The sequence below is a fragment of the Meleagris gallopavo genome, chromosome 3, assembly GCF_905368555.1.
Source record: "Meleagris gallopavo chromosome 3, MGAL_WU_HG_1.1, whole genome shotgun sequence".
NCBI classification, from domain to species: Eukaryota; Metazoa; Chordata; class Aves; order Galliformes; family Phasianidae; genus Meleagris; species Meleagris gallopavo.
The window spans coordinates 60442355-60464011 of record NC_139406.1 but is presented as its reverse complement, the minus strand read 5'-3'; the positions used below and the strand labels follow the sequence as shown (position 1 = coordinate 60464011).

Sequence of the window (21657 nt, the reverse complement as noted above, 5' to 3'; positions counted from 1 at the left end):
GGCAGTTGATGGGATGAATCATGGGCAGAAGATGTAACGTACAGAAGTAACTTAACCCAGAGCAGGAACCTAATGGCATGCCATACGGCTTCCCTTCAGTGCGGGCAGAACTGCTTTGACTCCTACAATGTGAAAGGCAAGGATGATTAAATGCTGAGCAGCTTCTCTGTATGGGCAATTCCTAATTTAGACACAAGGACAAAGACAGACATGTTTCATAACTTCTAAAAGTACATGAGTAATTAATTCTTAGAGCTCAGTGCAGGTTATCGTTAGTTTGGCAGTTCTAATCCATTTTTTAGTTGCTATGTATTTTCCAGTCTTCTCAGCAGCATTCACTCCCACCCTCCGCTGCCTCCAAGTTGTTCATTTCTTGGAATATCATTTATGGAGGGCTGGGACCAGCAGTTAATGTTGCTGTAATATCCAGATGTGCAATAAAGGAACAGAACCCTCTGCAAATATGTTGTGTTGCTTCCAACTGTTCCGTGGACAGTCCTGAGCTGACACCTTCCATAAATATTTTGCTGCCTGCACCTTTCTAAGATGTATGGTGCTTTTTATCAGAGCAGGGACCTCTGGCATAATAAACTGAATAAATATAGCTTGTTAATGGAGAGCTGCAGAATGGAGGTGCAACAGAATTCACAGTTTAAACTGCTTTCTATAGATAGCTCTTGCTCACTGTTCGCCTACATTGGTATCATATGGAGTGCGGAGGAGACAATGAAGTGCTAAAAACTTATTGCTTCTGAGTTGTGAAATTATTTTGTTACTCAAATTCTTTTTCCTTTTTTCTTCTTTTCTCTTGGATTTCATTTTCTGTAAAGTGAAAGTTGGTCTAGAAATGTTGTGTGGTGATAATGAAACAAGAGAGGAAAGCAAACCTGACAAACAGTTTGAGTGCATCATTGAAGCACCAAGGCAATCCAAATTCAAACATCATCTCACCTGGGGCCACAAAAATCAGCAACAGGGTTGCCTTCAACAGGAGCAAAATCTGGTGACCTGCAGTGTTTGTGTGCATCTGAAAATAAATAAACATCACATGCCCACATTGGAGACATGTGCATGATGCTTCCCCGTGCCAGTGTCAGAGGGTCTTGGGTCATCTGTAAAACTGTGGTGTGATACAGATTACTGTATTGATGCTTTTTTAATGTCATGTCTAAACCTCCACTCCCGGAACACGCATATTGCATTTTCTGAGCAGAATAGCCGGCTCCAAGCAGCTCCCACTGAGCACAGCAAGAACTGGTGGAGTTGTTCCCAGAAGATTTTAGCATCAGGAATTGTGATGTCTTACTGCTGTTGCCTTCCTCAGAAAAGCAAAGAATGACTATCAAATATTTGGATATAACAAAGTATAGCCTTAGTTTCAGAATCCACATTTTGACCTCAGTAAGAAAAGTTCTGGCTAGTGATAATATATACACTGGGTACAGCGGGAAGCAAAGAAATTAATCACTGTCCAGAGTGCTCAGTCTGTGGACAGAGGGCATGTAAAGAATTTGGATTCTTGTATTGTTTCCTCCTCCAAAATGAAATCTGCTGCAGGAGTGATTACATTTGCTTCTCAATTACCTATGGGAATATTTCTAATCATTACATAAAAGACATATTCGTTTCTCTGGCACAAAATTGGAAGATGTCTATCGAAGAAGCCCAATCTGCATCATTCTAAGTCACCTGAATCCTTTTGACCGGCATCCCTAAGTTCTGGCTGGGGGAAGAGGGAAAGGAAGTGCAGTTAAAGCCAGTTAAAACCAATTATCCTTCATCTTTCTAGATCATAGAATCATATTATCATAGAATGGCCTGAGTTGAAAAGGATCACAGTGATCATCTAGTTTCAACCCCCTGCTATGTGCAGGGTTGCCAACCACCAGACCAGGCTGCCCAGAGCCACATCTAGCCTGGCCTTGAATGTCTCCAGGAATGGGGCATCCACAACCTCCTTGGGCAACCTGTTCCAGTGCGTCACCACCCTTTGAGTGAAAAACTTCCTTCTAATATCTAACTTAAATGTCCCCTGTCTCAGTTTAAAACCATTCCCTCTTGTCCTATCACTATCCACCCTAGTAAATAGATGTACCCCCTCCTGTTTATATGCTCCTTTCAAATATTAGAAGGCCACAATGAGGTCTCCCCATCTATTTTCCTATCAGTTGCAGAAAAGATGCTCACATCATCCTCTGTCATGAAGTTTTTCCTTTTATTCTTGATTTGTTGTTTTTTTCATCTGACTCTAAAACGTGTAGAATTCTACTCTAATTAAGCAAGCTGGTTTTGATGGGCAAGAAAATACAGCAAGACTGAAGAGAAGTCTAGGAAAGACATAAATAACTAGATTTCTTCAGGCCCTACCTATACACTTAATATTGTCTTCAAAGTACTTAAAACATACTGGCACTTTGCTAAACATGCACTCTTTTTTTAAAATGGCTATTTTGGTGAGACTTGGTAGGAGTAAAGGGATAGGATGATGGCCTAAAATTGCAGAACTTGTGTCAGTAGACATCACCAGTACCAAAAGGAGAGACCACATTTTTTCCTGACTCTGAGGAAATTGGTCCTGGATTTTTGGATTTTTAGGGGACAGCAAAATGCCTGCCAAATTAAAAAATAAAAACAAAAAAGAGAGAGGCATGCAGAACTAAAAAAATTTATTCTTCCAAGTTTTACCTTCTTATTTCAGACTTGATTATGATGTCATAAATTCATAATAGATTCACAAGTATCAAGACTAATTTTATGTTTGCAGTTCTCAGGTGAGATCACAAAATTGAATTGTTTGGGTTAGAAGGGATCTTTGATGATCATCTAGTCCAACTTCCCTGCAATGAACAGGGACATCTACAGCTAAATAAGGTTGCTCAGAACCCCATCCAGCCTAACTTTGAATGTCTCTCTCTTAATGTCTTACAGTACATTATGTTTATTTAAAGTAATGCATTGTGTTTATAAATGTTCCACTCACTTTTTAGGGGGCCTTTGCACTAAGTGGCCAAGTATGATCAATTTTTAAGCTGGCTATATTTATTGTGATATGCCTGTAGGCAAAACCAATGTAAAAACAACATTCTTTGACATACTGGTTATATAAATAGCATTTGTTTCAATAAGGGTTTTGTGACATATTTATGGAAGGGTAAATTAGTGTGAAAAGGGAGGGAAAAACTCTTCCTCTTAAAGAAATGTGACATTTGCAGTTGCATTATGCTAATTTAAGCATAATAAACGTAAGTATATAACACCATAAGGCTTTCCATAATGATGGAAGCAAACAAGGGTGAGCTGACTGCTTAGGTCTTTCCTAAAAAAAACCCATAATATTAATAATAGTTAATATAAATTTGCAACTGAGTAAAGGCAAAACTGGCCAGACAAAACTGTCTCATTTCAACAGACGAGAATAGGGCTCTTGGATCAAAATATATGACTAGTGCCAAATAGGAAATCACCATCACCATTTTTTGGTAAAGCCAAAACCTGCAGATGTAGACTGGGGTGTGCATCAAAGCTAAGCAAAGAGAGTGACAAGTTGCAAAGGGGTCCTGATGCCTCAAGCCTGTGCTCCCTTCTTTGAGTTGTTGTTAGTGTAAGGCACAGCAGGGAGTTAAGTTGGTGAAAGCTATTCACTTTTTAGAGAGGATTAGTTTTTATCTGGATTGTATTCAAGATTTTGCTCTTGGTGACAGCATAATTGCTACTACCAGTGCAGAAGACAGAGAGCAGCTTAGAGTAGAGGAGGCAGTTCCCATTCAGCCATTCTTAGGCTGCTGCACAACCTCACTGTTGGAACCTCTGCTTCTTTTCTTTAAGACTTTTCTTGAATGGGTGCGTTTGGCCCATGTCAGTAAGCAATGGATGTTACCTGAACGAAAACTGGATGTGCTAATTCATGCAGGTAAGATGTGGCAAGCAATCGCCCAGGCAGAGCCTGATGCATACATGCAGTATCTAGGATATGAAACAACAGGGTTATGTGGGTTAGAGGGTGAACAACTCTTCATATGAGCCCTAAGACTTCTAATGTTGGTGTCTGATGGGAGTTAGAGGAGATATTTAGTTATTGGTGCCACGTTTAGGTTTTCATTAACATGCAACTTGAGAAGTTCATCTGGTCACGGTGTTAGCTGGAGAGAACTGGCACATCTCCATCCAGGCCTGGAACCAGCCTGAACATTACAAGCAGAACGTCTGGCCTAGAGGTTCTGAACAGCTTTGCTGCACAGTAAGCCACACACCTCTTTCCATGTCGTTCTTAATTTGCTCTTCCAAGTCTTCTGGAGACACACAGAACTCCTGTTCTTCCCCTTCGGGTGCTTTGGGTTTGCACTTTCCACAGCAGCAGTTGAAGCAACAGCAGAGGCAGCAGCAGAGGTAGCAGCCCGTCAGGAGGCCACAGACTGCAAACAGACCCTGGGTTAAAGATGGGGAGAAAAACTCCATGAGCAATGACCTTCCTGAAACTGAAACTTGTGGCAGCCTCTGCAAAGAGGCTCATCGAAGGAACTCAGGCTCCCACCTGCTTGGCACTCCAAGGAGTCCAGCGGCTGGACAGAGGCCTTAAGTAAGGACCAGACCTTCCAGAGCCCTCCTCACCCACCAGCTCCTATGTGATGCTCAGGATCACATCTGCCACCAATCAACAGGTCCCTGCATGCCCAACTCCTCAAAGTCTGTCTTCAGCTGCCGGCCCTCAGAAAACACCTCCAGGCAGTATGCAAAACCGCACCCACCTTAAAATGACTCATTTCCATCTTAAAAATGACTCATTTGCCCAAGCTCTTTTTCTCAAACACTTATTTACTGGTAGGTTCTTGTCAATAACAAAGCCAAGAGAAAAAGAAGCAAAGACCCAGCTGCATCACACATAACTTTAGGCACTAAACTAAGGCATCTAAATTAGGTCTGTAGTCTCCATGAGTTTCCCACGTAGATGATGGAAAGTTAAAAGCTCTTCCAGAGGGTGATTCAGCCCTGGGAGGACTTGAGTTGCCCATTGGAGGTATTTCTTTCTTTTATTTAGGCTGCGCAGGAGCAGAGGTGACAGCTCTTAAATTAGACTTTTTGGGCTGGGGGTTCTTGATCTGGCAACAAGAAACTCTCACCAGCATTGACTAGATCACTCTTGTCCCTGGTGCACAAAGTGTGAAGGCTTTAGGAGAGCCAGCATGGCTCCTTGGGACCGAGAGCAGTGATCTCAGCCAGATCTCTCTGAAAGAAAGAGCCAGAAAACTTGAACTTTCAGCAGTTTTCTTCCTGCAGATCAGGTCACTGTCTGGGTTTCCAGCACAGTTCCACAAATACTTGTGCTCCACAACTCCACTGAGTGCCACAAGGAGGTGGTGGGACAGGGGCTGCCGGAGGGGAGTCCGTAGGATGGCACTGACTTCTGGTGTTTGTGCATGTGCCCAGGCCTGAGCAAGGTGTTTGTGGTTAAGAAGAAGCCTCCACATGTCTTCATGGACATAGTAATAGAAAAGAAAAGCAGAGCCAGTGATGTTCCTGAAAGGGGAATTACAGATGATATGTAGAATATGGTTGTATAAAGACAGAACACCTTTGTGGCCACCAGATATGCATGAGTTAGCTTGAAAGTATATCCAAACTTTAGCGTTATTGATATCCAGGCTGTCCTTTACTACATACAGTTTGACTTACATGTTCTTGAAGTTATGTTCATAAATAAATATGCTGGTGAAGAAGAAATAAAACCCAGATTCCAGAGTATTGTCAAACTTTGACAATGAAGCTGTGTAAATAACAGTTATGTCTCAGGCAGCGTTAACTTGGGCTTTGAAGGTAATAAGATCATTACATGCATAATATTTACTATTTATATGTTTGCAGGCTCAAGGCCAATGATAATCCATTCTATTCACAGATACACTAAGAGTGATCAAGATGTTTTTAAAAGACAAGAAGGACTCAGACATACTGTTTTAAAATGTTTTCCTTCCATCTGAGATCTGAAACTGTTAGAAATCTCAGAATCCCTGAAAGAAGTTAAATGCCTGTTTATCATTTATGTCATAATGGAGAAAAAAATCAGCACAACTGACAGAATGAAAAAAAGAACGAATGTGTATAAAGACAAATACTTGAATTTATTAATAATACTTTAAATGTTCAATTTTTTTTTTAATTTAAAATATCATAGTTGGTAAATCAGGAACTATAATGTGATCAATAGACTGTCTTCACAGAAGAGGGAAAATTGCTTTTTGCTATAATAGTTGAATGAACAACTCCTCTGCCTGCCAGTGAATGAGCAGTTCAAGTACCCATTATTCACATTAGTATGTTCCAAGATTAATATGTCTGCTAAGAAGACTGACAGTTCCAAAAAAGTAATTTTCACTTTGCATTTCTCTTTTCATTTGATTTTTTTTTACTTCTAATGATACACCTCCTTGTGATTGTCAGATTTTCTGAGTGTGAGTGTAATAGAGAAGAGGATTTACCAGGAATTTTGGTAGTTGAAGAAGAAAAGGAGCAAAAGACGTTGCTTCTACCTTCTTCAGACCAGAATGGAAGAAATTAGAAGTACAGAAATCATCTACAGTCAGACTCCAATAATATTCTGATAGATAATACGAAAATCTGAAACTGACCCAGCATTTGTACATGAGAAAAAAAGAGATGAGGAGCAGTGACCTCAGTTTGGGAAAAAAAAAACCAAAAAACATTTGGTGACCTGTCTGTGCTCTAGAAATGGCAAGTTTTTGGGATGGAGGAGGGACAGAGAGACTGCTGGTAACAAACCTCAGGTGGTGCATATTTTGGATTTTTCCTGGGTATTCTACACAGAATTCTTAAAACCCAGGAAGTGGTGACAAATTTTTCTGGAATATTCAGTGTATCTATTCTCATCTCTAGTATATAGCTTCCTTCAATCTATCCACACACTCCTTTAGATCTTAGTGATTTACTAGTTTCTCTCCAGTTTCTTTTCTCTTCTTATGAGTCAAAGCCAAAGTAGTTATTTCTGTTCCTGATATGGTAACCACAGAGGATCTTGCACTTCATAAAATCTGTTAACAGTCAGCAAGCAGAAGAGGAAATAAAAGCTAAATGCGAAGAAAACCTTATTTTTCAAGACTGTTAGAGGAGTCAATACAGCTGTTCTCTCAGCTCTGAGGGAATGCTTCCTGGCACCCGAGCTGTGACAAAGAGGATGAAGAAGAATATGAAAGGACAGCAAAGAGAAGAGGGAAGGATCCATCGGTGGCAGAAAGCAGCAGTGAAGGAGCCCAGTCTGCAGCAGGATTTAGCTGCGGCAGCTGCAGGTAGGCAGCCTCCAGGCAGCTTCAGAGGAGGCCACTCCAGCTGTGTGGCTGTCATTTCAACATTGGGAATTTTTTGGCATTTGAAACGTTTCCATATGATCCAGCGTACAAATTATGGCTTCCAAGACCCACAGAACTGCGCAAGTGATCTCCCTGTTGCAAAGAGTGGTAAAGCATTGGCCTGATCCATCATGAACACAATGTGTTCATGTGTGTGTTCCACCGATCTCAGATCAGAGCTGTCATAGCATGCTTGCTTCGTGCAGTTCAGACCATTTTCCATTTGTTACAGCAGATCCCTCGCTTTCTGGTCATTTCGTTGGTGGGAGCTGGTAGGGAGAGCATGAATTTTGCATACTGCAGTCCTGCTGGTTTGTTACATTTTTGTAACAAATCTCATTTCTGCTGAAACACCAGAATTTGACATATAGAAACACTGGGGGACAACAGTGACATAATAGAGCACACAAATGCAACTCTTATCACTAGAGCACTCCGTGATGTGTTTTCCCTTGAGCAATATACCAGCATTTGATGCATCATGCTTTCTTTTCCTGATCTCTTATTCCACTCCCCAGTTCTCACTTCTTCCACATCCCTTCTCTCACCCCCTCACCACAAACTGACAGGGCACATATATGACACCATAATCCCACAGTGTTATGTATTATTATTGCTTACTTATGCCGAGTGCTATATATAGCAAAGAACACAGCTATATTTATACTGTAATAACTTATTAACTGGTTGTCACGTAAGTGGGCCTTCTCATTTTTGAACAATGAGTCACTTGTATTTAGTCATTACAGAAAAGAAAGTCAAAGTTAACCTGAAGCACCAGATTCAAATCTAATTAATGTCTGAAAGTGTTACAGAATTCAACTATTTACCAAGTTAGAAAGAAGAAAATATTTTATATTAGCTCTCTTCTGAGCTGATGGTGTATCTGCCACTCTTAATTTTCCAATATTTATTATTGCTTAATTAAGCTTTTATTAGCATTTTAAATCCTGATCTCCTCTTTGTCAAATACCATGTTTTTCAAAGGGTTCCTTGTATATGTAAGTACCTGTGTGCCTAGCAGTACTTACTTTTCAACAGAAAATAACAGCTTACCTTTGCCCACCAGCTGGAGAGCATGAAGTACGTGTTAACATTTTCCTCCCCGAACTGTTCTGCCACGTAGAGCCCCAAGGATCCATACTTGTCATATATGTTTCTCTTGGAGAGATCAGTCAGTGTTGCATGAGCATTGTTAATCTCTTTAAATTTTTCGGCAGCCTCTGGATTGTCGGGGTTCTTGTCGGGATGATATTTCAGAGCCAATTTTCTTAAACAGGGAGAAAAAAAATAAAAAAAAATTTGTAGTGTGTGCATATATGTTTATTTACAAAGATACAAATAAAGCATTGCAAATAGACTCAAATATTTTGAACACTGTGTTCACCCTGGCCTTCTTATTTCCAGATCTAATGCATGCAGAGCATTCAGTGAAAGGAAAGTGCCACTGCAAATTAAAGGTTTTTTTTTGTTTTGTTTTGTTTTTAAAGAGTTGTTACACTAAGCATGAAAGTTGTGCCTTGATACTTAGTCAGCTCCCAAGGTCATTGAGGAAGAGATGCTGAAAGCACAGATTTTAGCATGATAATAAATCACAACCATTTGTTACACTACACTGCAGTACATTTGCCAGGTGATTTGCATCCATTAGCAGGTTTCAACAAAGGTAAATATTTTGTAAAAGTTTTTTTAAAAAACATTGTTTATCCCATCAAAATTATCTTTATAGCAAGTGTTTGATTGTTTATCAATAGTAACTATAGTAAAATTTTGTAAACAATGTCTGTGTTTGCAGGAGCTTAGACAGTGATGAGGAAAAACAAATTAAGGAGTTGAAAGAGCATCTTTCTGAAGTACATGATGGAAAGGCATAGTGAATTAGGCCCAACTTCTAATGCCTGTCTTTGGGTCTAATTTGCCAGTGCCCTATTTCTGAAACAGTCTTAGCACAGCAGAAGCTGATTGCTGACTTCTTTGGGCTGTGTGTGCTGCTTAGGCCTTTGCTGGGACAGAGCTCAGTGCTGTGACTTTTCTCTGACTGCATTCATTGCTATGGCATATGAGTACAGCTGCAACTTGTAAGCAGCAGCACAGGACCATAGGTTCACAAATAACACCGGGGACGTGCAGCTTTGGAGAAAAGGTTGGCTTCCAAGCACGTTGGAGCAGTGTGAGCTCACGTGTACCTGCAGAATAAGCACAGACGTATCTTTTCGAAAATCTCTTCTCCCTTTGAAGCAGTGACAATAAGATTTTCCCAGGACATTTATTTAATGACTAGTGCTGACCTCTAGTGGCATTAAAAGCGATTGAGTAGTGTGTTCCCTTCTGCCATCCTCCCCTAAGCCCAGCTATGTGATATTTTGTGAACGTTCTTTCTGAGTGCTTCGTGCCCATTATGCCAAAACAAATAAACAAATAAACGAATTAATGAGAAAGTAAATAAGTAAATTGTGATAAAAGGCTATGTGCCCACATTAACAAATCTATCCTTTGAGAGTGGTACTACTTGACTTTCTACTAAAGTCTCAGTTTACATTATTCACCTGGTAAAATGCTAGTGCTTTGCTTTTGATGCAAGTACACGTCTTGGAGACATTTTGGTGATATCAAGATTGATATAAGCCTGGGATTAGCCTCTGCCAACAGTCTCTCCAGTTCTGAACACTGAACTCAAATAATCTTCTCATAGATCATAACTAACGCCTTAAACACTTCTCTAATAAAATAAATAAGTTCATGTTCAGCCGGATTTAATAAACCATGCATATGGTACCTTAAACGTAATAAAAGATGAAATAGGAAAACTGGAAAAACAAGTTAATTCTTGCATGACTAATGACATAATGTACCATCCAAGTATTTAAGTAGCTTATGCAATCTATTCCTTTTCTTAGCTGAAAACAAAACCTAGCAATTAGAATGAAAAATAGGAGAGACATTGATCTCAAAATTCATACTTGACTAGAAGGATCAGGCAATCAATCTCTGGCCATTCTCCAAAAAAAAAATAACAGACCCAAGGACCTCTACTGCCCTCTTCATATCCCCCCAGACCCATAAAAATAATAATTTGAACTCAATGTAATTTCAAAGAGTGAAAAATATGCTAGTTGCATGCTGCTATAGCTTAGTATTACCTTACAATGTTAACAGTATTCAACATAGTACTGTTAATAAAATAGGAGACATATTCTTCAGTTTTGGGAAAACTCATTAAAAACATTACAATAACAAAACAACCATCCACACACGAAGACAACATAAACTAATCAGTGATAATTTAGTAATGAGAAAGAGATCTATATGCAGCAAGTGTAATTCTTATGAATGAGAGAAAGAACAGAAAGACTAAGGACAAGAACTACAAGACAATATTGTCTTCTATGACAGGGTTACAGTGCTGGTGGATAAAGGAGGAGAAACTCACATAACTTGCTTGGACTTGTAAAAAACATTTGAGGATGTCTCACACCACATTTCTGTCTCCAAATCAGAGAAACAAAGATTTGATGGAAAAACTGTATGCTGGAAAAGGAATTGGTTGGAAAGCAAGGATCAAAGATCAATCAAAATGGAACCATCCATGGCATGGCAAAATTAGTTACTTTTTTCTGGAGAGAAGCAGAATCTCTTATTGTGAACAGACATTGGAATGTTTCCTGACAAATAGGATTCTGAATTTTACAGTGGAATTTGTGAGAAGAAGAAAGAATAGTGATTGGCACAAAAGCATAGAATATGCAGAACCGTACTTTCTCTCATCAGGAGAATAAAGCAGTGGAATTGTGTCCACAGGGCCTGTTTGCAGGATGACTTGAACTTTAGCTGAAAAAGCCCTGGAACCTCTAAGTAATACCCAAATCCTAGAGGTGGAGGTTGCCTTACATAGATCACAGCACAGCAAGGAGAGTAGACCTTGAAAAAAAAAGTGATGTTGTGTGGGATTTTTCCAGTTGTTCTGAGTCTGCAGAGGAGTCAGGAGAGCGGATGAATGATGATGAGGTGCCAGAGCAGAGGTCAAAAGTGAGTGGTGTGTGATTGGGTGGAGAGAAGTATCTTGCGGATGTGTGTCCTGTGTTTCTGGCAACGTAGAGAGTGTTCGGGAAGGCTGTGCTGTTTTTTGAGTGGTGCTACTGGAGAAGTGAGTACCTGAAGTCCCGTTGAAGGTGCAGGGGTGTTGGATGTGAGCGTGTCTGTGTGTGAGCAGAGGCATGGCTGTGCTGTGTTATGGCCTTAGGCACAATGGGGATGGGAGCGTGAAGGGTGTGGTGCAGGGCAGGTCCCTGTGATTCCTTCGATAGCTCAGCTGGTAGAGCGGAGGACTGTAGGCTCCCTTGACACGGCCATCCTTAGGTCGCTGGTTCAACTCCGGCTCGAAGGAGTGCTCTTTTGGCTCTTGCCCCGACTGAGTCTGCAGCACTGGTGCATTTGGAACGCTGGCCACGCATCTTGTATTTGATGGGATTGGAGGCCGGAGCTCTGGCGGGCCGTGGAGAAGAGGACGTTGCTCTGTGGTGGTTTGTGTAGAAGATAGGGCAGGTGGTGTTGGCGTTGAGCACCTGTATGTTTGAAGGGAGCAGCAGCAGCAGCTGGAAGTTGGGAGTGTTTGTTGGGTTTGTGAAGAAGGGTGCTGGGTGGGCAAGAGTAGTGTGCAGGGCCACGTGGGTGAGAGCTGAGGGGAGGTGAGGTGAGTTGGAGGCTGTGTGCTGGGGAATTAGCTCAAGTGGTAGAGCGCTCGCTTAGCATGTGAGAGGCAGCGGGATCGATGCCCGCATTCTCCAATGCTTTTCAGCCCCATGCCTGCATTCTTGGCACAATGGACACCGTGACCTCTGGAGCTGCATCGGGAGACCTCTGTGTGCTGGGCGACAGAGGATGGAGAGAGTTCCTGGATGGAACTTGATCAAGTACAGAATGGGATCTGGCACAAGAAAGTGCTTCGTTCACATTCCTCATGACTTTGGCAATGGTGCCAAGAGTACCATGCCCGTTTGGAGCCTAAGTACATTAAAACTTTTAGATATCTCAGAAAGTTCAGAACTCTAGCATGCTAGCAGGACGTTTATGGCGCTCTCGCACTTTCCTGAAAGAAAATATCATTCAATATTGGACTATCCATGGCATGGCAAAATGAATTATTTTTTTCTGGAGAGAAGCAGAATTCCTTATTGCGAACACAGGCGGCAAATTCAGGATCCTGTATTCTACTCTGGAATTTGTGAGAAGAAGAAAGAATGGCAAACCTGGATGCACTGAATTGTTGAGCCGTTAAGGATAAGGTGACTTTCTCTCATTAGGGTAACAAAGCAGTGGAATTGTGTCCACTGGTGCTGTCTGCTGGCAGGCTTGAACTTTGGCTGACAAATGCATGGAAAACCTCTTCTGAATACCCAAAGCTTCTTACAGGTGGAGTTTGTCTTAGAAGGATCTCAGCGAAACAGGTGGAGTGGAGCCTGAAAAAAGGGATGGGGATTTTGTGCGGGATTTTTCCAGTTGTTCTGAGACTGCAGAGGAGTCAGGAGAGCGGATGAATGATGATGAGGTGCCAGAGCAGAGGTCAAAAGTGAGTGGTGTGTGATTGGGTGGAGAATAGTTTCTTGGAGCTGAGTTTCCTGTGTTTCTGGCAACGTAGAGAGTGTTTGGGAAGGCTGTGCTGTTTTTCGAGTGATGCTACTGTAGAGATGAGTACCTGAATTCCCGTTGAAGTTGCAGGGGTGTTGGATGTGAGCGTGTCTGTGTGTGAGCAGAGGCATGGTTGTGCTGTGTTATGGCCTTAGGCATAATGCGGATGGGAGCGTGAAGGGTGTGGTGCAGGGCAGGTCCCTGTGATTCCTTCGATAGCTCAGCTGGTAGAGCGGAGGACTGTAGGCTCTCTTGACACGGCCATCCTTAGGTCGCTGGTTCAACTCCGGCTCGAAGGAGTGCTCTTTTGGCTCTTGCCCCGACTGAGTCTGCAGCACTGGTGCATTTGGAACGCTGGCCACGCATCTTGTGTTTGATGGGATTGGAGGCCGGAGCTCTGGCGGGCCGTGGAGAAGAGGACGTTGCTCTGTGGTGGTTTGTGTAGAAGATAGGGCAGGTGGTGTTGGCGTTGAGCACCTGTATGTTTGAAGGGAGCAGCAGCAGCAGCTGGAAGTTGGGAGTGTTTGTTGGGTTTGTGAAGAAGGGTGCTGGGTGGGCAAGAGTAGTGTGCAGGGCCACGTGGGTGAGAGCTGAGGGGAGGTGAGGTGAGTTGGAGGCTGTGTGCTGGGGAATTAGCTCAAGTGGTAGAGCGCTCGCTTAGCATGTGAGAGGCAGCGGGATCGATGCCCGCATTCTCCAATGCTTTTCAGCCCCATGCCTGCATTCTTGGCACAATGGACACCGTGGCCTCTGGAGCTGCATCGGGAGACCTCTGTGTGCTGGGCTACAGAAGAAGAAGAGAGATGGAGGAAGGAACTTGATCAAGTACCTAGTGGGGCCTGACCCAAGCAAGTGATTCGTTGACATTCCTCATCAGCTGGGCAATGCTGGTAAGAGTACCGTGCCTGTTTGGTGCCTAGGTTTATTAAGACTTTTAGTTATCTCAGAAAGTTGAGATTGATAGCATGCTAGGTGGATGTTTATGGGGCGCTAGCACTTGTGTGCAAGAAAATATTAATCAATATGAGACCGTCCATGGCATGGCAAAATGAATTATTTTTTTCTGGAGAGAAGCAGAATCCCATATTGTGAAAACAGGCGGGAATTTCCGGATTCTGCATTTTACTCTGGAATTTGTGAGACGAGTAACGAACCGCAAACCTGACAAAAGCACTGAACTGTTAACATGTTGCGGATAAGGTGACTTTCTCCTGTCAGGAGAACAGGACAGTGGAATTGTGCCTACAAGGGCAGTCTGGAGGCTGACTTGGACGTTAGCTGAAAAAACCATGGATAGCCTTTTCTTAATAGCCAATTCAGCTTAGAAGTGGAGGCTGTCTTAAAATGATCTCAGAGAAACACGTGGGGCGGAGCTTGAAAAAAGGGATGGGGATATTGTGCAGGGTTTTTCCAGTTGTTCTGAGTCTGCAGAGGAGTCAGGAGAGCGGATGAATGAAGATGAGGTGCCAGAGCAGAGGTCAAAAGTGAGTGGTGTGTGATTGGGTGGAGAGAAGTATCTTGCGGATGTGTGTCCTGTGTTTCTGGCAACGTAGAGAGTGTTCGGGAAGGCTGTGCTGTTTTTTGAGTGGTGCTACTGGAGAAGTGAGTACCTGAAGTCCCGTTGAAGGTGCAGGGGTGTTGGATGTGAGCGTGTCTGTGTGTGAGCAGAGGCATGGTTGTGCTGTGTTATGGCCTTAGGCACAATGGGGATGGGAGCGTGAAGGGTGTGGTGCAGGGCAGGTCCCTGTGATTCCTTCGATAGCTCAGCTGGTAGAGCGGAGGACTGTAGGCTCCCTTGACACGGCCATCCTTAGGTCGCTGGTTCAACTCCGGCTCGAAGGAGTGCTCTTTTGGCTCTTGCCCCGACTGAGTCTGCAGCACTGGTGCATTTGGAACGCTGGCCACGCATCTTGTATTTGATGGGATTGGAGGCCGGAGCTCTGGCGGGCCGTGGAGAAGAGGACGTTGCTCTGTGGTGGTTTGTGTAGAAGATAGGGCAGGTGGTGTTGGCGTTGAGCACCTGTATGTTTGAAGGGAGCAGCAGCAGCAGCTGGAAGTTGGGAGTGTTTGTTGGGTTTGTGAAGAAGGGTGCTGGGTGGGCAAGAGTAGTGTGCAGGGCCACGTGGGTGAGAGCTGAGGGGAGGTGAGGTGAGTTGGAGGCTGTGTGCTGGGGAATTAGCTCAAGTGGTAGAGCGCTCGCTTAGCATGTGAGAGGCAGCGGGATCGATGCCCGCATTCTCCAATGCTTTTCAGCCCCATGCCTGCATTCTTGGCACAATGGACACCGTGACCTCTGGAGCTGCATCGGGAGACCTCTGTGTGCTGGGCGACAGAGGATGGAGAGAGTTCCTGGATGGAACTTGATCAAGTACAGAATGGGATCTGGCACAAGAAAGTGCTTCGTTCACATTCCTCATGACTTTGGCAATGGTGCCAAGAGTACCATGCCCGTTTGGAGCCTAAGTACATTAAAACTTTTAGATATCTCAGAAAGTTCAGAACTCTAGCTGGCCAGCAGGACGTTTATGGCGCTCTCGCACTTGTCTGAAAGAAAATATCATTCAATATTGGACTATCCATGGCATGGCAAAATGAATTATTTTTTTCTGGAGAGAAGCAGAATTCCTTATTGCGAACACAGGCGGCAAATTCAGGATCCTGTATTCTACTCTGGAATTTGTGAGAAGAAGAAAGAATGGTGGATGCACTGAATTGTTGAGCCGTTAAGGATAAGGTGACTTTCTCTCATTAGGGTAACAAAGCAGTGGAATTGTGTCCACTGGTGCTGTCTGCTGGCAGGCTTGAACTTTGGCTGACAAATGCATGGAAAACCTCTTCTGAATACCCAAAGCTTCTTACAGGTGGAGTTTGTCTTAGAAGGATCTCAGCGAAACAGGTGGAGTGGAGCCTGAAAAAAGGGATGGGGATTTTGTGCGGGATTTTTCCAGTTGTTCTGAGACTGCAGAGGAGTCAGGAGAGCGGATGAATGATGATGAGGTGCCAGAGCAGAGGTCAAAAGTGAGTGGTGTGTGATTGGGTGGAGAATAGTTTCTTGGAGCTGAGTTTCCTGTGTTTCTGGCAACGTAGAGAGTGTTTGGGAAGGCTGTGCTGTTTTTCGAGTGATGCTACTGTAGAGATGAGTACCTGAATTCCCGTTGAAGTTGCAGGGGTGTTGGATGTGAGCGTGTCTGTGTGTGAGCAGAGGCATGGTTGTGCTGTGTTATGGCCTTAGGCACAATGCGGATGGGAGCGTGAAGGGTGTGGTGCAGGGCAGGTCCCTGTGATTCCTTCGATAGCTCAGCTGGTAGAGCGGAGGACTGTAGGCTCCCTTGACACGGCCATCCTTAGGTCGCTGGTTCAACTCCGGCTCGAAGGAGTGCTCTTTTGGCTCTTGCCCCGACTGAGTCTGCAGCACTGGTGCATTTGGAACGCTGGCCACGCATCTTGTGTTTGATGGGATTGGAGGCCGGAGCTCTGGCGGGCCGTGGAGAAGAGGACGTTGCTCTGTGGTGGTTTGTGTAGAAGATAGGGCAGGTGGTGTTGGCGTTGAGCACCTGTATGTTTGAAGGGAGCAGCAGCAGCAGCTGGAAGTTGGGAGTGTTTGTTGGGTTTGTGAAGAAGGGTGCTGGGTGGGCAAGAGTAGTGTGCAGGGCCACGTGGGTGAGAGCTGAGGGGAGGTGAGGTGAGTTGGAGGCTGTGTGCTGGGGAATTAGCTCAAGTGGTAGAGCGCTCGCTTAGCATGTGAGAGGCAGCGGGATCGATGCCCGCATTCTCCAATGCTTTTCAGCCCCATGCCTGCATTCTTGGCACAATGGACACCGTGGCCTCTGGAGCTGCATTGGGAGACCTCTGTGTGCTGGGCTACAGAAGAAGAAGAGAGATGGAGGAAGGAACTTGTTGAAGTACCTAGTGGGGTCTGACCCAAGCAAGTGATTCGTTGACATTCCTCATGAGCTGGGCAATGCTGGTAAGAGTACCGTGCCTGTTTGGTGCCTAGGTTTATTAAGACTTTTAGTTATCTCAGAAAGTTGAGATTGATAGCATGCTAGGTGGATGTTTATGGGGCGCTAGCACTTGTGTGCAAGAAAATATTAATCAATATGAGACCGTCCATGGCATGGCAAAATGAATTATTTTTTTCTGGAGAGAAGCAGAATCCCATATTGTGAAAACAGGCGGGAATTTCAGGATTCTGCATTTTACTCTGGAATTTGTGACACGAGTAACGAACCGCAAACCTGACAAAAGCACTGAACTGTTGACATGTTGTGGATAAGGTGACTTTCTCCTGTCAGGAGAACAGGACAGTGGAATTGTGCCTACAAGGGCAGTCTGGAGGCTGACTTGGACATTAGCTGAAAAAACCATGGATAACCTCTTCTTAGTAGCCAATTCAGCTTAGAAGTGGAGGCTGTCTTAAAATGATCTCAGAGAAACACGTGGGGCGGAGCTTGAAAAAAGGGATGGGGATATTGTGCAGGGTTTTTCCAGTTGTTCTGAGACTGCAGAGGAGTCAGGAGAGCGGATGAATGATGATGAGGCGCCAGAGCAGAGGTCAAAAGTGAGTGGTGTGTGATTGGGTGGAGAATAGTTTCTTGGGGCTGAGTTTCCTGTGTTTCTGGCAACATAGAGAGTGTTCGGGAAGGCTGTGCTGTTTTTTGAGTGGTGCTACTGGAGAAGTGAGTACCTGAAGTCCCGTTGAAGGTGCAGGGGTGTTGGTTGTGAGCGTGTCTGTGTGTGAGCAGAGACATGGTTGTGCTGTGTTATGGCCTTAGGCACAATGGGGATGGGAGCGTGAAGGGTGTGGTGCAGGGCAGGTCCCTGTGATTCCTTCGATAGCTCAGCTGGTAGAGCGGAGGACTGTAGGCTCCCTTGACACGGCCATCCTTAGGTCGCTGGTTCAACTCCGGCTCGAAGGAGTGCTCTTTTGGCTCTTGCTCCGACTGAGTCTGCAGCACTGGTGCATTTGGAACGCTGGCCACGCATCTTGTGTTTGATGGGATTGGAGGCCGGAGCTCTGGCGGGCCGTGGAGAAGAGGACGTTGCTCTGTGGTGGTTTGTGTAGAAGATAGGGCAGGTGGTGTTGGCGTTGAGCACCTGTATGTTTGAAGGGAGCAGCAGCAGCAGCTGGAAGTTGGGAGTGTTTGTTGGGTTTGTGAAGAAGGGTGCTGGGTGGGCAAGAGTAGTGTGCAGGGCACGTGGGTGAGAGCTGAGGGGAGGTGAGGTGAGTTGGAGGCTGTGTGCTGGGGAATTAGCTCAAGTGGTAGAGCGCTCGCTTAGCATGTGAGAGGCAGCGGGATCGATGCCCGCATTCTCCAATGCTTTTCAGCCCCATGCCTGCATTCTTGGCACAATGGACACCGTGGCCTCTGGAGCTGCATTGGGAGACCTCTGTGTGCTGGGCTACAGAAGAAGAAGAGAGATGGAGGAAGGAACTTGTTGAAGTACCTAGTGGGGTCTGACCCAAGCAAGTGATTCGTTGACATTCCTCATGAGCTGGGCAATGCTGGTAAGAGTACCGTGCCTGTTTGGTGCCTAGGTTTATTAAGACTTTTAGTTATCTCAGAAAGTTGAGATTGATAGCATGCTAGGTGGATGTTTATGGGGCGCTAGCACTTCTGTGCAAGAAAATATTAATCAATATGAGACCGTCCATGGCATGGCAAAATGAATTATTTTTTTCTGGAGAGAAGCAGAATCCCATATTGTGAAAACAGGCGGGAATTTCAGGATTCTACATTTTACTCTGGAATTTGTGACACGAGTAACGAACCGCAAACCTGACAAAAGCACTGAACTGTTGACATGTTGTGGATAAGGTGACTTTCTCCTGTCAGGAGAACAGGACAGTGGAATTGTGCCTACAAGGGCAGTCTGGAGGCTGACTTGGACATTAGCTGAAAAAACCATGGATAACCTCTTCTTAGTAGCCAATTCAGCTTAGAAGTGGAGGCTGTCTTAAAATGATCTCAGAGAAACACGTGGGGCGGAGCTTGAAAAAAGGGATGGGGATATTGTGCAGGGTTTTTCCAGTTGTTCTGAGACTGCAGAGGAGTCAGGAGAGCGGATGAATGATGATGAGGTGCCAGAGCAGAGGTCAAAAGTGAGTGGTGTGTGATTGGGTGGAGAATAGTTTCTTGGGGCTGAGTTTCCTGTGTTTCTGGCAACATAGAGAGTGTTCGGGAAGGCTGTGCTGTTTTTTGAGTGGTGCTACTGGAGAAGTGAGTACCTGAAGTCCCGTTGAAGGTGCAGGGGTGTTGGTTGTGAGCGTGTCTGTGTGTGAGCAGAGACATGGTTGTGCTGTGTTATGGCCTTAGGCACAATGGGGATGGGAGCGTGAAGGGTGTGGTGCAGGGCAGGTCCCTGTGATTCCTTCGATAGCTCAGCTGGTAGAGCGGAGGACTGTAGGCTCCCTTGACACGGCCATCCTTAGGTCGCTGGTTCAACTCCGGCTCGAAGGAGTGCTCTTTTGGCTCTTGCCCCGACTGAGTCTGCAGCACTGGTGCATTTGGAACGCTGGCCACGCATCTTGTGTTTGATGGGATTGGAGGCCGGAGCTCTGGCGGGCCGTGGAGAAGAGGACGTTGCTCTGTGGTGGTTTGTGTAGAAGATAGGGCAGGTGGTGTTGGCGTTGAGCACCTGTATGTTTGAAGGGAGCAGCAGCAGCAGCTGGAAGTTGGGAGTGTTTGTTGGGTTTGTGAAGAAGGGTGCTGGGTGGGCAAGAGTAGTGTGCAGGGCCACGTGGGTGAGAGCTGAGGGGAGGTGAGGTGAGTTGGAGGCTGTGTGCTGGGGAATTAGCTCAAGTGGTAGAGCGCTCGCTTAGCATGTGAGAGGCAGCGGGATCGATGCCCGCATTCTCCAATGCTTTTCAGCCCCATGCCTGCATTCTTGGCACAATGGACACCGTGGCCTCTGGAGCTGCATTGGGAGACCTCTGTGTGCTGGGTTACAGAAGAAGAAGAGAGATGGAGGAAGGAACTTGTTGAAGTACCTAGTGGGGTCTGACCCAAGCAAGTGATTCGTTGACATTCCTCATGAGCTGGGCAATGCTGGTAAGAGTACCGTGCCTGTTTGGTGCCTAGGTTTATTAAGACTTTTAGTTATCTCAGAAAGTTGAGATTGATAGCATGCTAGGTGGATGTTTATGGGGCGCTAGCACTTGTGTGCAAGAAAATATTAATCAATATGAGACCGTCCATGGCATGGCAAAATGAATTATTTTTTTCTGGAGAGAAGCAGAATCCCATATTGTGAAAACAGGCGGGAATTTCAGGATTCTGCATTTTACTCTGGAATTTGTGACACGAGTAACGAACCGCAAACCTGACAAAAGCACTGAACTGTTGACATGTTGTGGATAAGGTGACTTTCTCCTGTCAGGAGAACAGGACAGTGGAATTGTGCCTACAAGGGCAGTCTGGAGGCTGACTTGGACATTAGCTGAAAAAACCATGGATAACCTCTTCTTAGTAGCCAATTCAGCTTAGAAGTGGAGGCACGTTGCTCTGTGGTGGTTTGTGTAGAAGATAGGGCAGGTGGTGTTGGCGTTGAGCACCTGTATGTTTGAAGGGAGCAGCAGCAGCAGCTGGAAGTTGGGAGTGTTTGTTGGGTTTGTGAAGAAGGGTGCTGGGTGGGCAAGAGTAGTGTGCAGGGCCACGTGGGTGAGAGCTGAGGGGAGGTGAGGTGAGTTGGAGGCTGTGTGCTGGGGAATTAGCTCAAGTGGTAGAGCGCTCGCTTAGCATGTGAGAGGCAGCGGGATCGATGCCCGCATTCTCCAATGCTTTTCAGCCCCATGCCTGCATTCTTGGCACAATGGACACCGTGGCCTCTGGAGCTGCATTGGGAGACCTCTGTGTGCTGGGCTACAGAAGAAGAAGAGAGATGGAGGAAGGAACTTGTTGAAGTACCTAGTGGGGTCTGACCCAAGCAAGTGATTCGTTGACATTCCTCATGAGCTGGGCAATGCTGGTAAGAGTACCGTGCCTGTTTGGTGCCTAGGTTTATTAAGACTTTTAGTTATCTCAGAAAGTTGAGATTGATAGCATGCTAGGTGGATGTTTATGGGGCGCTAGCACTTCTGTGCAAGAAAATATTAATCAATATGAGACCGTCCATGGCATGGCAAAATGAATTATTTTTTTCTGGAGAGAAGCAGAATCCCATATTGTGAAAACAGCGGGGAATTTCAGGATTCTGCATTTTACTCTGGAATTTGTGACACGAGTAACGAACCGCAAACCTGACAAAAGCACTGAACTGTTGACATGTTGTGGATAAGGTGACTTTCTCCTGTCAGGAGAACAGGACAGTGGAATTGTGCCTACAAGGGCAGTCTGGAGGCTGACTTGGACATTAGCTGAAAAAACCATGGATAACCTCTTCTTAGTAGCCAATTCAGCTTAGAAGTGGAGGCTGTCTTAAAATGATCTCAGAGAAACACGTGGGGCGGAGCTTGAAAAAAGGGATGGGGATATTGTGCAGGGTTTTTCCAGTTGTTCTGAGACTGCAGAGGAGTCAGGAGAGCGGATGAATGATGATGAGGTGCCAGAGCAGAGGTCAAAAGTGAGTGGTGTGTGATTGGGTGGAGAATAGTTTCTTGGGGCTGAGTTTCCTGTGTTTCTGGCAACATAGAGAGTGTTCGGGAAGGCTGTGCTGTTTTTTGAGTGGTGCTACT

At 44.9% G+C, this 21657-nt stretch overlaps 1 protein-coding gene and 13 non-coding genes across 14 annotated transcripts in view; 13 read left to right on the top strand and 1 right to left on the bottom strand.

The window, feature by feature from the left end:
- The window catches only part of DNAJC5B (DnaJ heat shock protein family (Hsp40) member C5 beta), a 35014-nt gene that overhangs the window by 3668 nt on the left and 9689 nt on the right, over window positions 1-21657 (bottom strand). The window contains exons 2-3 of the mRNA XM_010709020.3: window positions 8415-8628; window positions 4251-4425 (exon numbers count right to left, since the gene is read on the bottom strand). Coding sequence (XP_010707322.2) covers window positions 4251-4425; window positions 8415-8628 — 389 coding nt within the window. The remainder of the gene's footprint in view (window positions 1-4250; window positions 4426-8414; window positions 8629-21657) is intronic.
- Window positions 11653-11742, top strand: TRNAY-GUA (transfer RNA tyrosine (anticodon GUA)). The gene is given in 2 exon segments: window positions 11653-11689; window positions 11707-11742. It is a non-coding gene; the product is annotated as a tRNA-Tyr (tRNA).
- On the top strand, window positions 12070-12142 carry TRNAA-AGC (transfer RNA alanine (anticodon AGC)). Its single transcript has one exon. It is a non-coding gene; the product is annotated as a tRNA-Ala (tRNA).
- Window positions 13193-13282, top strand: TRNAY-GUA (transfer RNA tyrosine (anticodon GUA)). Its single transcript is given in 2 exon segments — window positions 13193-13229; window positions 13247-13282. It is a non-coding gene; the product is annotated as a tRNA-Tyr (tRNA).
- TRNAA-AGC (transfer RNA alanine (anticodon AGC)) lies at window positions 13610-13682 on the top strand. The gene has a single exon. It is a non-coding gene; the product is annotated as a tRNA-Ala (tRNA).
- Window positions 14736-14825, top strand: TRNAY-GUA (transfer RNA tyrosine (anticodon GUA)). The gene is given in 2 exon segments: window positions 14736-14772; window positions 14790-14825. It is a non-coding gene; the product is annotated as a tRNA-Tyr (tRNA).
- Window positions 15153-15225, top strand: TRNAA-AGC (transfer RNA alanine (anticodon AGC)). The gene has a single exon. It is a non-coding gene; the product is annotated as a tRNA-Ala (tRNA).
- TRNAY-GUA (transfer RNA tyrosine (anticodon GUA)) lies at window positions 16270-16359 on the top strand. The gene is given in 2 exon segments: window positions 16270-16306; window positions 16324-16359. It is a non-coding gene; the product is annotated as a tRNA-Tyr (tRNA).
- TRNAA-AGC (transfer RNA alanine (anticodon AGC)) lies at window positions 16687-16759 on the top strand. The gene has a single exon. It is a non-coding gene; the product is annotated as a tRNA-Ala (tRNA).
- Window positions 17813-17902, top strand: TRNAY-GUA (transfer RNA tyrosine (anticodon GUA)). The gene is given in 2 exon segments: window positions 17813-17849; window positions 17867-17902. It is a non-coding gene; the product is annotated as a tRNA-Tyr (tRNA).
- On the top strand, window positions 18229-18301 carry TRNAA-AGC (transfer RNA alanine (anticodon AGC)). Its single transcript has one exon. It is a non-coding gene; the product is annotated as a tRNA-Ala (tRNA).
- TRNAY-GUA (transfer RNA tyrosine (anticodon GUA)) lies at window positions 19355-19444 on the top strand. Its single transcript is given in 2 exon segments — window positions 19355-19391; window positions 19409-19444. It is a non-coding gene; the product is annotated as a tRNA-Tyr (tRNA).
- TRNAA-AGC (transfer RNA alanine (anticodon AGC)) lies at window positions 19772-19844 on the top strand. The gene has a single exon. It is a non-coding gene; the product is annotated as a tRNA-Ala (tRNA).
- On the top strand, window positions 20688-20760 carry TRNAA-AGC (transfer RNA alanine (anticodon AGC)). The gene has a single exon. It is a non-coding gene; the product is annotated as a tRNA-Ala (tRNA).